At 43.2% G+C, this 16,584-nt stretch overlaps 1 protein-coding gene across 2 annotated transcripts in view; it reads right to left on the reverse strand.

The window, feature by feature from the left end:
* Iqgap2 (IQ motif containing GTPase activating protein 2) overlaps positions 1-16,584 on the reverse strand; it is a 216,928-nt gene that overhangs the window by 87,411 nt on the left and 112,933 nt on the right. The window contains exons 9-12 of one of the 2 annotated variants that reach the window (XM_005386040.2): positions 15,106-15,269; positions 11,935-12,095; positions 6,498-6,622; positions 355-518 (exon numbers count right to left, since the gene is read on the reverse strand). In XM_005386040.2, the coding sequence (XP_005386097.1) occupies positions 355-518; positions 6,498-6,622; positions 11,935-12,095; positions 15,106-15,269 (614 nt within the window). Of the gene's footprint in view, positions 1-354; positions 519-3,795; positions 3,831-6,497; positions 6,623-11,934; positions 12,096-15,105; positions 15,270-16,584 lie in introns of those variants that run through there. The other variant, XM_013514848.1, reaches the window with a different exon arrangement.

The following is a 16,584-nucleotide window of genomic DNA, read 5'->3' on the forward strand; positions in this document are numbered from 1 at the left end:
CTCAGTCAGTCCCACACACGTTGGCAATGACGACAGAGACCACTCACAGGGTGTCACGTGTCCCCTCTGCCCCCTTCTTACCAAATGCCACAGAGTGTACGGTACGCACAGAAATCTCCTAGGATTGGACTCTGAAGAACTCACCTACAACTGAGCTTTAAATGAAAGAAAGGGTGCAAGAGCGAACTCTGAAGCTGGACTTTCTAATGTTTGGCACCAGGACAATAATGGCTCTATTGTCTCCACTCTGATTCACTGGGATGAGAAACTCAGGTTTTTAAAAAATGGATCAAAAATCCTCTCACTCCCCATCTGGCCTATAAACATAAAAGAAGCAAACATACTAAAACCTACCATGAGTTTTTGTGATTTTGCATGGTGCAAAACATCTTGGTAGTGCTGGGCACGGGCGGGGTCCACATCTCTGATCTTAGCATTAGGTAACAACAAGGTGTCTAAAGTCTTCAAAGGATTCCCTTCATCTATAGCTTCATTGATGTATCCTACAGCTACAATTCCTAGAAAATAAAGGAAAAAATTCCCTTTAAGGCATAGTACATTATACGTACATTCTCTATCTTACACATTACAAGGAGCTAGTAAGCAAGTGTAGGAAAACTGATACAAGATCAATGTAAAATTCAATGTTCTTCTACATTCTCATAATGTTCAAACTTCAAATAAAAAAATTAAAAACTTCAATTGCAATAGATTCCAATTACAAATAAATTTCAATCACACAAAGAAAAAATATTAAGGAATACTTTAACAAAAGAAGCACATGGCATGTACATGGAAAGCTATGAAACACCATGAAAAAAATTAAGATAACTTAAACAAATGGAAGGCCTTCAATGTCTGTAGCTTGGAAGATTTAATATTGTGAAAGTGGAAATACTCCTCCGATTGATCCACATGGCTGATGCAACTCTTATAAAAATGCCACTGACTTAAAAAAAATTGACAACCTGATCTTGAAATTCACATGTGGAAATGCAAGGAAATAAAAATAATCATTGCAATCTTGAAAGAAAGAAGAAAACAGTTGAAGGACTTTTCCCGTTTCAAAACATCCTACTATGTGACAGGAATTAATACTGCACAGTCCTGGCATGGCATAAACACTTAGATCAAGATGAACTGCAAGTCTAGAAATAAATCATTATACTTAACATCAACTGATTTTTTTAAACAAAGGGGTAAGACAATTCAATGGGTAAAGAAAACAGCCTTTATAACAAATGGTGCTGGATGACGAGACATGCACATCCAGAGAAGGAAGTTGGACCCCTCCACTAATCACACCATGCACAAAAAGTTCACTCAAAGTGAATGGTAGGTCTAAGTGCAAAAGTTAAAATTATAAAACTCTTAGACAAACACAAACAAGTAAATCTTCGTGATCTTGGGCTAGGCATTTTTTTAAAGCTATGTTCCTTAAATACAAACAATAAAAGTAAATAAATGTGAATTTGTGAAAATTAAACTTTTTGTGCTTTAAAAGACATTATGAAAGAAAGCAAAAGACAAAGAATGAGAGAAAATATCTGCAAGTCTTATATCTAATAAAATGACTTGTGCATTGGATATACTGTGTAGAGAGTGCTTATAACTCAACAAAAAGGAGACAAATAATGTAATTTACATTTGATAAAGAATTTAAGCCAGCTGTGGTGGCACATGTCTGTAATCCCTGCACTCGGGAGGCTGAGGCAGGAGGATCACCGTGAGTTTGAGGCCAGCCTAGGCTACAAAGTGAGCTCAAGGCCAGCCTGAATTGTATAGTGAGACCCTGTCTCAAAAAAACAAACAATCAAAAACAAACAAACAAATAAAGAATTTAAGCAGATATTTCTTTAAAGAAGATACACAAATGCTACGAGCACATAGAAAGATGTTTGCCATCATGAGTCTTTATGGAATGTAAGTTCACTTTGTTCCCACTAGCAGGGCTATAACAGAAAAGGCAGTAACAAGTGCTGGTGAGAGCAAGGAGAAACTGAGACCCTCCTACCTTGCTGGTGGGAATTCAAGATGGTTCAGTCATCCTGGAAAACAGCTGGAAAGGTCCTTAAAATGTTAAACACAGAACTACCATATGACCTAGCAATTCTACTTCTAACTGTATGCTCAGATGAAAATACAGGTCCACATAAAAATGTGGGCAGGAATGTTTACTGTAGCATTATTTATAACAGTGAAAAAACAGAAACAGATCAAATTTCCAGCAACTGATGAATGGATAAAACAAACTGAAGCCCCAAGCTAGAATATTCTAGAGTGGAAAATGAAGCACACTGGTATGTGACACAGAAAGGGTGGACCCTGAAAATATTAAGGGAAGAGACACAAAAGGCCAATTAGGTTGCAAAAGAATGAATTTTATGATATATAAACTATATTTTAATAAAACTACCATTAAAAAGGGGGACATAATTTTTCCTGTTTAATTTCTACCATCTTTAACACATCAAATGATCTTAGACTATAAACTATAAGGCTCAATAGTTTTTCATATGAACAGCAACGGGGACTCCACTTCTAGAATAACCCTCACTCAGGCACTATGATAGTAATGCCAAGATACTGGATGCCAGAATCGTGGAACACTAGAGCTGGGAAAATGGAAGGTAGAGCTGTACAGCAAGGAAAACAAGGGTGAAACCGTTTGGATACACATGCTATTTTATTCTTCAGATTACACTAGCACTGCGTAAAGGCTGCCAAAACTGTTCAAAGTCAAGCAGTGCCCTGCAGTGGTAATAAGCAGGAGAGTGGATATCTGCACAGTATCGCCCAGCGCTGTTCCACACAGCTCTGTGTGGTAACGGAAAACGTCCTCTTTCTGTGCTGCCCCGCGCAGCAGCCATCAGCCACAGGTATCTTTTGAGCACACAACATGTGGTTAGTGTCACTGAAGAGACAAACTTAAATTTTGCCTAACTTCAATTCAATTACATTTAAGCAGCCACATATGGCTGGGAAATATATGTAGGCTCTGTAGAAATAAACATAGTGAGGCATATTTTGGATACTTTTCAAGATCAAATATAGAGAATTTCACATATTATTTATGTAACAGGTAACTAAATATGCCTGGAGCCCTAACTTACAAATAAGCTGAAGGATGAGGAAGAACATCTTGTGGTTAAACTTTTACCATCTTTAACACATCAGATGGTTTTAGAATATAAACTGTAAGGTTCAAGAATAAAAAGTAGAGAAGTCAAGGTATGGAGTCTGAGAAGTTTACAGAATTCTCAAAACAGTGGACTTGGAAGCCTTGTCTCACTACCACCTTATTATTGAAAATAAACTATCACCTAGTCATAAAATAACAGTGCATTTGTATACGTATACATTCATTCCCACACACACAAACATGCTAGGAGGGGACTTCTATTCCACAGTCCAGTGCTAATGAGCAATAGCTAGTAAAGAAGCTAGACGTTAACAAGCAACGAGCCAGGAAAACAAACATTCTTAGGGACATACTTCTTTCTTTTCACTTTCCCAGTTATTTTTCATCAAATGTTATCACAAGCTACTTTACAAATGTAATATGCCATGGAACAGAATGGATATGTCTAAGTTTTATAAAGTGTATCTTGATGTTCAAATTAAGGTAAGATATTTAGCTAATCATTTTCTAAAAAGAAAACCCTATAAATACCACCTTGCTAAGAATGAAAATATTTATCCGTAACAGGAAAAGAATAATCTAAAACTCCTGGAAGTTACTCCAGGCGGTGGGACTTAAATACGCAGTGTACACACATCCTAACAGCCGATCACCTGGCAGTGAGTGCATTCCAGCTGACTTGGCGGGAATCACCTGTGTAAATTCTGGGTGTGTGTCTAAGAGGCCAAGCTGCTGAGGTCATAGTAAATGACCTCATAGGAGCTCAAAGGCCTACCCAATTCCCCCACCCCCACTCCTGCACATCTGCCTCACGTTCTGTGTTTATACAAGTAAAAAAAAAAATGCCATATGAACAAAGATTGTTGAGTCTCAGTCCATGATTCAAAGCTCACTTCTTTGAATCAAAGTGTAATCCCGCAACATTCCAGAACAGTGAGAAGGTGGATGTCCTCTGAGAACTCCCGTATTTCAGACAGTGGATGAAATAACCTACAAAGGATGGTGCCTGCCAAATATAGAAAGTAAAACTCCCTTGTTTAGGCTACATAGTTAAAATAATGTTCCTCTGTGCATTCCATTAGGGAAAGTGAGCTTTTCAGTGAGAAATCCAAAGAGTACAGGAGGCTAAGGAAACTAGGTAGCAGCTGCTCCTCCGTGTTTTCCTCACTGCATACCCGGCCCATCCAGGCCACACTGCATGAGCCTCTGCGGTGTGGCAGGGAGTAGGGGCGGGGGGGAAGCACTGCACTTCCAGAGTGCCAAGAAAAGTTCTGCGTGTCTCCTTCAGACCACTTCACTAGTGCAGTGTGTAAATCTTATTGCTTTATTATAGCACATTCTGTAAAATTCAGCCTTTTAAGCAATTATTTACATACGGGATACCAAACTTAATATTTCAAGAACTTTAAACAAAAATACTTCCATGTAACAGAAGGGAAAAAATTCAAGCCAAAACACAGATATAGTTGACACCTCGTGATTAAAGTTCCTAAACCCTTGAATGGAAGGGTCCCTCTCTGAGGGAGTCACTCTGCTGGCCGCCTGTGCCCGTCCTGATGAGATGTTTAACAGAGGTGAGGCCCGGAGCTGTGTCTGCTGCACAGCAGCTCAGCAGTCACGTACGCAGGTGGGCAGACACCTCGGCCGGCAAGAGACTTTCACAAAGTATAGTCTCACAAGGCTGCTGTCAAAGTCACACAGACGCCACTCATTTGTCTTTTCCTGACAAAGCAAAGGTTCTGCCTGACACGCGTCAGTGGCACCCCTTTTGGTACAGGAGGAGGGCAGAGGTGCGGGGCGCTTCAGCACCGGGAGCTCCCGCCCCTTCACCTGGGTGTGCGCATGCGCTGAGCCTGGCCTGGGGTGCTGGGAAGGAGGTGGAGAGCTAGGAAGGCAGTGGAACTTGATTCTGCACTTTGCCCAGCAAACATCAGAAGTGCTGCCCTTTGGGGGCATCAGCCATCACACTAGACCATGGCAGCAGGAGACAGGGTGTAGGGCTGGGGTCCAGAGGAGGGCAGAGGGCCAGGGGCTGTTTTGTGCCAGCACATACCAGGCAGGGGTCCCCCCGCCCACGAACATCTGCTCAACCCAGTGCTTCCCTCTGGACTAACATCTGGCAAAAGCCAGAGAGGGCTGAGCAGGCTGAGTCTCTCTGCAGAGATTTCAAATGCCTCCCTGACAGGAAATTCAGAAATTCAACAGAAACCTCTGTGTTCCCCTAAGAGAAAATTCAGATGTGCATAAAACTTGAAAAAAAGAAAAAATAAGAAAGTGTGCAGGGATCACTGTGACCATGGCGCTTCTGGTGCACACCAGGTCAGGGCAGCACTCCTGGATCTTGTTTCATGGTCGGACCCCAGAGTCAGAAGACGTTCAAAAACATAAAACCAAAAAGGGCTTTGATTTTTGGCATGGTGCTCACAGGAAACAGCAAATCAAAGCAAGAAAACTATGTAAAGGCAATTAACTAACAAAATCTTATGCTTTATTTTAAGCATGATTTTACTTTTCAAAAGTTAGATACAGTGTTAGGAGACCAGGCCTGAGACCCTATCCCAACACTAGTACAAAACACTGGAGCCCGAGAGAGGAGTTTCTGCCAGCTCCGTCAGTCGGCAAGTTCCAAGCAAGTAAGCTCGGGAAGTCCGAGTCAGAAACCGATGGAGGTTGATGATTTTAGCAATTGTACACTCACTGTTGCTAACAAGCCCAAGAGCTTGGAATCCAAAGAAGAGGGGGTTGGTTTGCTTTTTATGATGGAGAAGGCAGCTTGAAGCTTGAATTTTGGACATTCATGCTACAGAAAAGCAACAAATAAACTGACGGCTGAAGTCAGACAGCACCTCATTCTCCACTCTGTTTTAATATACAAGAGGCAAAGGACAAGGAAGCGAGGAAACAGCCAAGAAAGCTTGCTTCAGGGCCTCTCCACATGGGCTTACTCCATTTTCACGCTTCTTGGGCAAAAGTTTAGAAGCGCAGCACATCACAGAGCTAAGTTACATTCCAAGTCCTTCATTCGTGGGACAAGAAACTATGTCAACTTTCAGGAAAATGCCCAAAAGAAAGGCTGAAATAAAGTCAGGTGCTTAAAAAAGCTAAGTTACCTAGAATAGTCTTTTCTAGATAAGAAAGTTACTAGGCTTTCTACTTACATATTTTCTATCCTTTTATGTCTCTTTGTGTATACCTGGCAACGTTTATAACATGTTATATATAAATGTAGCACATGAAGAGTGTGTCCTTGGAAGCTTCCACGAGCAAAAACTTGCAACTTTAATCCAGGAAATTATTTTGTCTAGATACCTTATTCTTCCACTAAGCTAGAAAAAGGAAAGTGCCCCATACTTACGGTCATTCTCTTCTTGAATTTGAGCATTAATCATATCAATGCAGTTCTGAATCTCATTCCAGCTTAAATTGTCTTGCCCTTGGGAGGAGGCTTCTAGTTTAAAGGAAAGCAGTGCGCTCGCGTAACTGTGGGAGAGAATGCAAGAAAGACCCCAGTCAGACATCCGTTCATTCTCGCTCATGTTTCCTACTTTTTTTGTTTTTAAATTTTGAGACAGGGTATCACTAAGTCAGTCATTAAGTTTCCCAGGCGGGGTTCAAACTTGTGATTCTCCTGCCCCCGCCTCCCCCAGTGCAGGGATTATAGGCGTGAACTACCACTCTTGGCTATGCTACCTGTTCTAACTTTGACATATATGGCCAAGTATAGATGACATAAAGTTAGGCAAAGAGGAAAAAGGCAAGCAAAATCATCTCTTGGGGCTTTATCAAGACACATCCAACCCACTTCTATTGGTGGGTTTTCTGAAAAGTATTTTTGTGTTAAAAAATTTTTGTTTAATGGAAGTCCCCAAAACCCAACCTTGTACCTAAGTCAAGAAGAACTACAAGTTCTCAATTCTGGGAAATTATTGTTTTTCCTACTCACTAATTTTCCTCCCTTGTGCATATCTTGGGTCTACCCGGTTTTCAGGTGACTATTCTGTAATAAAATTCAAAAGTACCATATCTGTCAACACCTTCTGTGATCAAGAATCCTCCCCTCCCCGCCCCGCCCCACCCTTCCCTTCCCTTCCCTTTCTCCTCTTTTCTTGTTCCTTTCATAGCCTGAGCTTTTCTGCTGGACCCCTAATACAGCTCTCAGCTACCTTGAGTCCTATGCTCACGAGGAATCAAAGAAAATGAAATGTCCTTCCAGAAAGCTTGATGAGTGACAGCCTTTCGCTGCACATTTCCTCAAAGATGCTGCATGAGTTGAGTCACACTGTCCTAAAGTTTCTTACCATGTCTGTTTCCCTGAGGGCTCCATGGCCATGACTCAAACCCTCCCTTCTCTGTGCTGACTTTGGACCCTTGACCCGCCTCACTGTACACAACTACTGGAAAACAGACTCTGGTTACCGCTCTGATTATTCTTTCCGGTCTAGAGAAGTTTTAGAGAAAACCTCACCCATCTTGATATATTATAAGAAACACTCATTTGTCAATCATCAATTTTGCTATAAAAGTCAAAGAGCCAGGACTGGAGATGTAGCTCAGTGGCAGAGCACTTCTTTAGCGGGGGTGAGGGCCTGGGTTCCCTCCCCAGCCACACAATAAACAAAGACACAACAGCAAAGCTATGTTGTAACTGCAGGCTAACATAAACAAGGCAGCCGGAAGTAAAGCAACTCCAGAGTTGAGTTTGCGTTTGCAGCTTCACAGCAGGGAAATGACAAATGGTCCTCCCTGTACACCAGCAGGGACCCACTCGCGGTTCCACTGCCAAGCAGCCGTGGGGACCTGCTGACAGCAGAGTCTCAAAGAAGGAACACTTCCAGTGTAAAACTGTTTTCATGGTTGTGTGGTACATTTTCTCAACCTTTCCCATTCTTCAAGGTTACACTGAAATGTCTTCCACAAAAGTAGCTTGAGTGAAGAGCCTTATTCAAAACAGGATATGGCTCTAACGATTTGCTGTCTGTAACTGGATGAGGTCCCACCTACACAGACCGGAAACTGGCTCAAGGTTATGGGTGAGATTTTTCCTTTACCAAGTTATGGGCCTAAGAAAATACTCTGCTACACTATGGATACAGCACATGCTGAATGATACTGACAGCAATTACAACAGAAAGAAGCGGCAGCTTATACCAGCTGGTGGCCCTTATAGGTCAGGGCCATTCTATAAGGAAGTGCAAAATTCTTCTACATGTTTCATATGCTTAACATTGAAATGAGGTCCCCCAAGAGTAAGGTGAGAATGCCTACGAATGGACACAGGAGAACTTGCAAGCCCCGTCTTCCGTTTGGAAATGAACACCACCTGGCAAAAGGAAAAGATTTTAGGAGGAACTTCACAGAGCTCCCCGGGCTTTTCCCAATGAATACGAGTCTTCACAACTGATGGAATCAGCTTTGGGAACGATTCCATAGTCTACCCAAACAGGTCTCTGTCCTGCATTCCCGAGCTCTCTTTGCCTTCCGCAGCGGACAGACTGGTCAGGCTAGCGATCTAACAGACCAGGGACACTGAGAAGACAGCAACCCAACTGAGCTCAGCGGATGCCAGCACTGCAGGGCGGCAGGGAGGACCCACCCACACCCTCCACTTGCAGGACCACTCAGCCCAGAGGGTAAGAAGACACCAGTGTAAAAGGACATAAAACCAGGGCACAGGGAAGGACATCGAAGTAGAGACAGTCCCTAAGAGTAGGTGTGCTGGGTTCAAGGCACCGAGAATGGAGAGGAATTCTTACCCCTTGGGCACCTTCCCTGAGGCAGGCACTGAACCAGGTGCTCAGTCTTTCAGATGGGTCTAAGCTGCAGAGTGGCTCTTCTGGTTGTTTCATTCATGTTTTGTGCTTTACAGATGAACAATAAAGGCCTTAGCCAGGGAAGGTTGCACTCAGAATATTCCTCTAACCACCTCACGCTGGCTCTAAGAAAACAGAACTTCGCCAAGATGAGGGAAAGCATGGAGGTAACTCATGGACTCATCATCTGCACCAGGCAAGGCTTTGACACCCGGCTGAGCAGTGCGTGGGAGTGCTAAGCTCCTGGTGGCCAGAGAAGCTGGCACAGGAACGAACAGGCCCGCAAATCCACAGTGTGGTCAGATCAAGCTTGGCCAAAGTGCAAAATCCCAGTTGTAGACAGAGCCAAGGTCAGAAAGCAACTTTGCAGTCAGCCCTCCACTCAGATAAGGACAAAGAACAACTAACTAGAATACACACAGCTACATTTTAGAATAATTAATCTGGGAACAGTGGCTACACAGAGCCAAGGCTATCCCACATGTCGCTTTGGGGAGGATTAGACAAAGAATCCTTCTGGGTGAGCAGAGACCCAGGACTGGAAGCCATGGTGAATAGGCAGAGGTTTTTCACGACTTGATGAAGGTGGCCCTGCCTAGCCCCCTTGGGCTATGAAGACCCCAAACAGGAGCGGCCCTGGATAGAACAGTGCATTTCCAAGTTGGCAACCTAAAAATCTGGTCTTCTGGGAATCCAGGTTGAGAGGCAGACCTTAAAAGTGAAATGCAGAAACTGTGGAAGATCATGCAGGGCCAATGCACCCATATAAGGACTGGAGTGGACTCTGAACTTTCATGTTGGTGCTGGGTCCAAGTGGCTGCCCAGGAGGACCAGAATATGTTTAAACTGAATTGTAAGAAATCATTCAAATGCTCACATTTTAAATATTTCTCATAACGCACTCTTGAGCTCTGCCTCTACAGGCCTCAGTTTCCACCACATGTACCGCTATGGTTTGCATGAATGGTCTCCAAAAGTCCACTGCTAAAGGCCTGGTCCCCAGGGGTTATTACCGGGAGGCAGTGGACCCGATGGAAGGAAGGGCCAGGTCTTGGGGTGCACACCACTAAGCGGGACCATGGGACCCCAGTCCATTTCTTTTTGCTTCCTGGCTCAGGAGGTGAGCCATGGACTCTGCCATGATGTGCTACCTCGACTACATTATGAACTAGAAACTCCAGATGGGCAGCTAACATACGAACCTCCTGTCTTTTCAAGTGAATTATCTCTGGTACTCTGTTGTAGTAGCATGAAGCTGACCAATATAGGTATAAATGCAATTTTCAAGTGGACTTGGACCACTTCCATAGGGGGCATTTGTAAAGGAGGAGTTTATTACCAAAACAAGCAACTAGGCCGGTAGGAGGGGCTGCTGTCCTCTAGGACAGTGGGGCAGTGCTTGTGGAAGTCTTGACAATGACATCCTGAGATGTCCCATTAGAATATCAGCTTCACCAAGGGTGACCAGCTGTGCCTTCTACTCAGAGTCAGGAGTGCCCGAAGCCTGGCTGGGTCAGAATTCAGGGTGAACACATCAGGGAGGAAAGAGGTAGGAAGCATACTGTGGAGGTTTTAACAGAAACAGGGCAGGGGGCCCCAGGGCTGTGTGCAGTGGTGGGACGTGGGCCTGCAGAGGCAGCCGAGACCCAGGCCGGCGAGAGGCACATGCAGGGCCGGCGGGGGCAGAGGGAATGCGAGGTGAGCCTGGGGGTGCTGGGCTGGAGCACGTGGTGCCATTAGTGGAAACAGCGGAGGTGGAAATGAGTGGACTTGGAAGCAAACTCTGGGAGTTACATGAACCAAAGGGCTGAGATGAATTAGAGCAAGAACATTCATTTCTCCAGGAAGGCTAAAAACAAGGAAAGCCACCATCCTTCCCCTTTGGTCATTTTCTATGCACACCAGAGATCAAACACCATTGTTTAAGATCTAATAAGTCTTAAGATTTTTTCCTGTGCAACTGTATGTGACCCAAGACAATTAGCCAATGGAAAGAAGTCCATCCAGAGCAAAAGCTTTTGTGAAGACCTGGGCAGACATCGCCCCCTGGTGGCCAGAAGAATCCAGGTTCATTCCTTCTAATTCATTCCTTTTAAATCAAGCATTTGTCTTAATGAATCTCTAATTTGGGCTAGGGGAGTAGCTCAGTGGTAGGGCCCTTGTTTAGGATGTGGTTCAACCTCCACCACCAAAAAAGAAAAGAACAACACTCTAATTTGGCTCCTAATTTTGGCCCCTTGATTTTCACTCCAGATCCACTACAGTGTTTTAGAACAGCATAAACTGTACCATCTTAGTAGAACATTTGAGGAACACAAAATGAGAGCACTAAACTGATGCACTTACCCACTGTCACACCCACCGTGCTCTCAGGATGCCTTGGTTTTACAATCAGAAGAACCGAGTTAGGGCCTGCCTGCCCAACTTTGGGACCATCACTCCAGGTTCAGCTTCGTTATCAATAAAACTTAAAAATTGGACTAGCTGATTACTAAGGTTGCTTCTAACATTTACAGTCTGTTATCACATTAAAAAAAAAGCCTATGGGAAAGTCCGTTTTCATCAGTTTCTCTATTTTTCCCCCAATACTGGGGATTGAATCCAGGTCTCCAGCCCTTTTTACCTTTTCTTAAGAGTCATGATAAATCTTTAAATTGCTTAGGCTGGACTTGAACTGGCAATCTTGCCTCAGGCTCCCAGAGTGCTGGGATTACAGGTGTGCAGTTCCTGGGTTTTTAGCTTATCTAATAATCTTTGCTACTTCAAAGTCAGTCCTTTGTTAAAAGACGATTCTTTTTTGCCCCCTAAGGGATTACTGTAAAAAAGGCTTCTGGTTAGAAAGATACTTAAAACAGAGTGCTAGCCCTTAAGAAACGTGAGTGTGGTATATATATTTTTTCCACTGAGGAAGAAATTCTTAGTAGGTGAGAGTGACAAACATGCATTTCTATGCTGAACGAGGGTTTGGAGAAGGTCCCTTACCGTTCTACGTACACCTCGTCCAGATTGTTGAATCCTATCGAGGGGCTTCTGAGTTGGTTTTGCACAGACACAAGATCGTTGCTCTCCAAGGCCTGGTTCAGCAACGCCACTGCAGACAGCATCTCCACTGCGATCAGGAGCTCCTCGTGTGCCAGGTAGTTCTGTTGGCAAACACACGGCAGTGTCAGCTGCCCGAGTTGCACACCACATACAAGACACAGGGTGGAGAAACACGAGGAAAAGGTGCAGCAGCTGAGAGGCCAGCAGGAAGAGGGGTCACCGGCCCTTGTTTCTCATTGGCTCTAGGAGCAGGGAAAATTACTCCTGGGATTTCCTTAGGGGATCCTCCTCTGCCCAACTTCAAAAGGGAAAGCTCCTTTGCTATATTGAAGGAAGATATGAAAGAACTTGAAAAGGATTTCAAAAACCCTGATATATATCTGTCCATTTTAGAATATTATACACTATGTACACAATGTTATATCATATTAAAATGCACTATTATAGCTTTCTGCCTCTCCACAGAAACCTTGCAGCAAACTGAGTTTAGAGTAAGAAGGCATAATTCCACCTTCTAAAGCAAACAGGAAAAAGTGCTCATCATGGGAAGCGTGTTAGTAATTTTATCCAAATATCTTACATGAACTTCAAGCTTATCACATATGGAAGATATAAGATGATAAGGAAAGAGCCAAATGGAACTACTGCCGATTCACCTTCTCTACCTCTTCCAGGGAACCGTCTGTGGATGTCTAAGGCAGGTCACTTGGGAGCATGGATTGGTGCAACCACTTTGGAAATCAGTGTGTCAATTCTTCAAAAAACTAAAACTACAGGTCCCATGTGTCTCAGCTATTCCCCTTCTTGGTGCTTTCCCAAAGAACTAAAAGCATGATACCATAGTGACATATGCACGTGGATGTTTACAGCAGCACAATTTATAATAGCTGAATCTTGGAACCAGCCCAAATGCCCATCGGCTAACAAATGGGTAAAGAATATGTGGTCATTTTTTTATGCAATGGAGTACTACTCTTCCATGATGAAGGATAACCCTGAGGCATTTCTAGGTAAATGGATGCACCTTGAGACCATACTCTTAAGGGAAATAAATTGGATATACATGTTTAAATATTGCATTGTTTTTCTGATGTGAGAAAGCTAAAGAATAATTAAGGACCAAAATGTGTAACAGATATTGTGAAATAGGAAGAAAATATTCAAATGTGAATGGGAACAAGGGGGAGGGGAGAGGGAAAGGAAGAAAAGGAAAAAGAATAGAAGAAAAAATGGAAATAAAGCTCTTATAAATAAGGAGAGGAAGAGGTGTTAAGGGGAGGGGAGGGAACTGGGGATAAAAGAATCAAGATATATTAGGCACAAGTACAAATTCCCTATGATGAATGTGATCATTATGTATATATAAAATGTACCAATAAAATTAATTTTAAAAAAGTATATTACAACAAAAAGTGCAAGGAAAAACTGACAACCATAGGTTGCCCGTCAGTTGGGGATGAATGACTGAGCTAGAGTGTAAGTAGGTTTGGGCTTGAAAGCTAGAAAAGTAGGAGAGTAATAAGAAAATCCAGGTACAATTAAGAAAATGGCCTATTTTCCCTTTATTACAAAATATTGTCCTTATATTTAGAACACAAAGGAAAGTCTTGATAAACAAGAACAAGAAAACAAATCCTACCACCTAAGCACTCTAGGTTATATTTTTTAATGCATGCATACATTTACAGAGGTTCTATTCTTTTAACCGACTTTATTTTCTTATTACAAAAACCAAGATCAGACATTATACCTCTGTCTTGGAGCTCTTTCCCTGGACTCCCATGGACAATGCACAGCTTTTCTGATCATTATTATTTACACGGTCATTTTTACTAGTTGCCTAGTATCTCTAGCACGCAGGAGTATCACAAATTAGGCAACCTGTTCTTGATTAAAATGTTTTTTAATATTATAAACAATATTGTGAAACAACCCTGTGGTTAGGACTTTTTTATTCATATCCTTTAGGTTTGTTTTGTAGAATGTAACGGTGGGGATCACGGGCCTTTGAGGCACAGTGTCTTCCAGAGAAGTTGTACAATTCATATTCCAACTAGTTACTGAAGAGATGTCTGTGGTCCCATATTTATACCTATTCTGGTTCATTCTTTCTAATATCTACCCATCTAATGTTAACAATAAATTTGTTTTTGTTTACTTCCAGTTGAGGTGGAACTTTCTTTGTGTTTGTGCTGTGTATACATCATGTTTTGTGAGTTGCCTGTTCATGCTGTTGGCTTCTCTCCCTTTTTTGGTAGATGAGTGCTGGTTCTGGTTTTTAAGACCCAATCAATAGCCTTTTATGTTTCTTTTTCACTTCACTGTTTAAACTGCTTTAACATTCAGCTTTTAAAAATACTTTCTGTAGTATTAGAGATTAAACAGGGTCTTAAACATGCTAGGCAAACATTTAACCTCATGTAGTGGAAATTTATTCTGGTAGATGATTGTATAGTGAATTCACATTTTTCTGAGCAATGGCTAAACACTTATAAGGATTCCATTTATTAAGTAGCCCTCTCCTTATTTTTTGAAATACTGATTGTATCATACCTATGAAGTTCTTGAGGCTATTCCAGTAAGGTTGCATTCTGTTCCTGTTGAGCTCAAAGTAAACACACCCTTACTGTAACCTTGCATGAATATCGTTGCTTAATACTCTTTGCAAACTAAGAAACAATTATACAAAGATCAAAGCCATGGTGCCAATGCTCTTAGTTGTAGACTTCTAGGAATGCTAAATTAGAGCTTATTTTTCTGTATCAAGAACATTACATATTTTAAAAATATTTCAGTATAGTTAAAAATGGAAATTCTTCAAAAAGATCACCCCCCCCAAAAAAAAAGATCACCCCAAAGCAGGAACAACCTGCTTTTATGTGCATTTGTGTGGCCACTTCCTGGATTTCCTAACTTTGCTCTTACAGTCTTCCTGTGGTGCAGATTGAAGGCAAGAGTTAGAGAGGAAGGAAGCTCTGTGATGGGCCGGGCGGACCGAGGGGGTCGGGGGAGTGGGGTGAGACTCCACCCGCCCCTTTCCCTGCCTCTGCAGTGGTCTTGCTGCTAGGACGCAGTGTGTGCGCGCACGGGACTGGTGCCTCCTCCATTTACCATGGGGTTCTGCCTCTGGAGGTTGAAGAGCTCATTCTGGTACATCACAGCAGCAAAGGGGTGGACGGCGGGCAGCTGGGCCTCCGGTCTCTGCAGTGCCAGCAGCGTATGCTCAGGCTCCTCTTTCTGAAGGACAGCATTGATGTGGTCCACTGCAGCCAGTCCTGAGGGTACAGGTCATGCTCTGTTAGAAGGCCCACTGTCCCCCTCTGCCCAACCCCACCAGCCCTTCTTTCTCAGGGTTCTCTTTCCCTGAGCTCTGCAACTGAGTGTGGAGGGCAACCAAGCCGCGGAAAAGTCGGCTCAGTAACAAGTCCATCCAGTCCTGGGAGTTCGTTCATCCCTGAGACCACCTGGGCACTGACAAAGCTGCAGTTATGATGATCATTCCTGCCTAGCAGGGCTTCTTCACAAAAGCCTTCCTCAGGGGATAGCGCTGGCTCCACCTCTTCCCTGAAGCCTCTGAGTTACTTCAGTCCCTAAGATTTCCCACCTCGTAAAGCCTGTCCAATTCTGGCAGGCTTCGCCTCCACGGCTGCTCGTGGGTTACTGCTGCCCCTTTGGGGAAAGACCCAAAGCAAGCCTTGCCCTGCTGCACCCGCCCCATGACTGTTCACCCTCATGCAGACACTCGATCCATGAGATCAAGCGCAAGCTCTGTGACCTCACCACTAGTTGTAGTGTTCAGGTTACAAGGGATTTTAGTGAGCAAACTAGGAGTACTTGGAACAGCAGATTCTGTGTCATTTTCAGAGCATAGAAACTGAATTGCTGACTTCATGGGGGATGGAGTGCTGAGCTCTGTCACCAGGCAAGAGCAAAGAGACGGAGCCTGAAGGGTTTGCCCTCCAAAGAATGCATCTGTGGAGCAGGAAGAATAATCCCTGAGCTTCCTAGAGCTTCCCAAGGGCTGACCCATCTGCCGCAGGCAGGACTAGACTGCGGCTGAGATGATTCTGACCTCTTTGACACGATGACAATTTATCTTCTCTAAATATATTCACAAGGAACTGCCTTGAACTTTCCACTAAGAGCCGCCATTCAGCAGTGGGAGACATGACTAATGGAACCCTTCAAATCACCCCCAAAACTCACACTTGTAAAGGCATGTCTGAGCCTAAGAATTACTTTTTTATCCTTAGAATTAATGGACAAATGAAAGAATTCCAGAAAGGAGGGTCAGGTTGTTCATGGTATTTGCTGTTGTGTTAATGTTATCTTCAAGGCCTTTCAGCAACCTCGTTTCACTTCTGAGAACTTTATTATAAGAATCTGTATGACTGCATGTTAAATAGCACGGGAAGGTATACCCTTGGGGCTGGGGATATAGCTCAGTGGCACAAGTGCCTGCCTAGCAAACACAAGGTCCTGAGTTTGACTCCCAGTACCAAAAAGAAAAGAAAGCATACCCTTAAGACACTCTTAATAAACTATTTTTTCTAAAAATATAATAAACCTGTTCTTACCACATTGTCATAC

This window comes from Chinchilla lanigera, unplaced genomic scaffold (genome assembly GCF_000276665.1).
Source record: "Chinchilla lanigera isolate Chin_1 unplaced genomic scaffold, ChiLan1.0 scaffold00024, whole genome shotgun sequence".
Classification (NCBI taxonomy): Eukaryota; Metazoa; Chordata; class Mammalia; order Rodentia; family Chinchillidae; genus Chinchilla; species Chinchilla lanigera.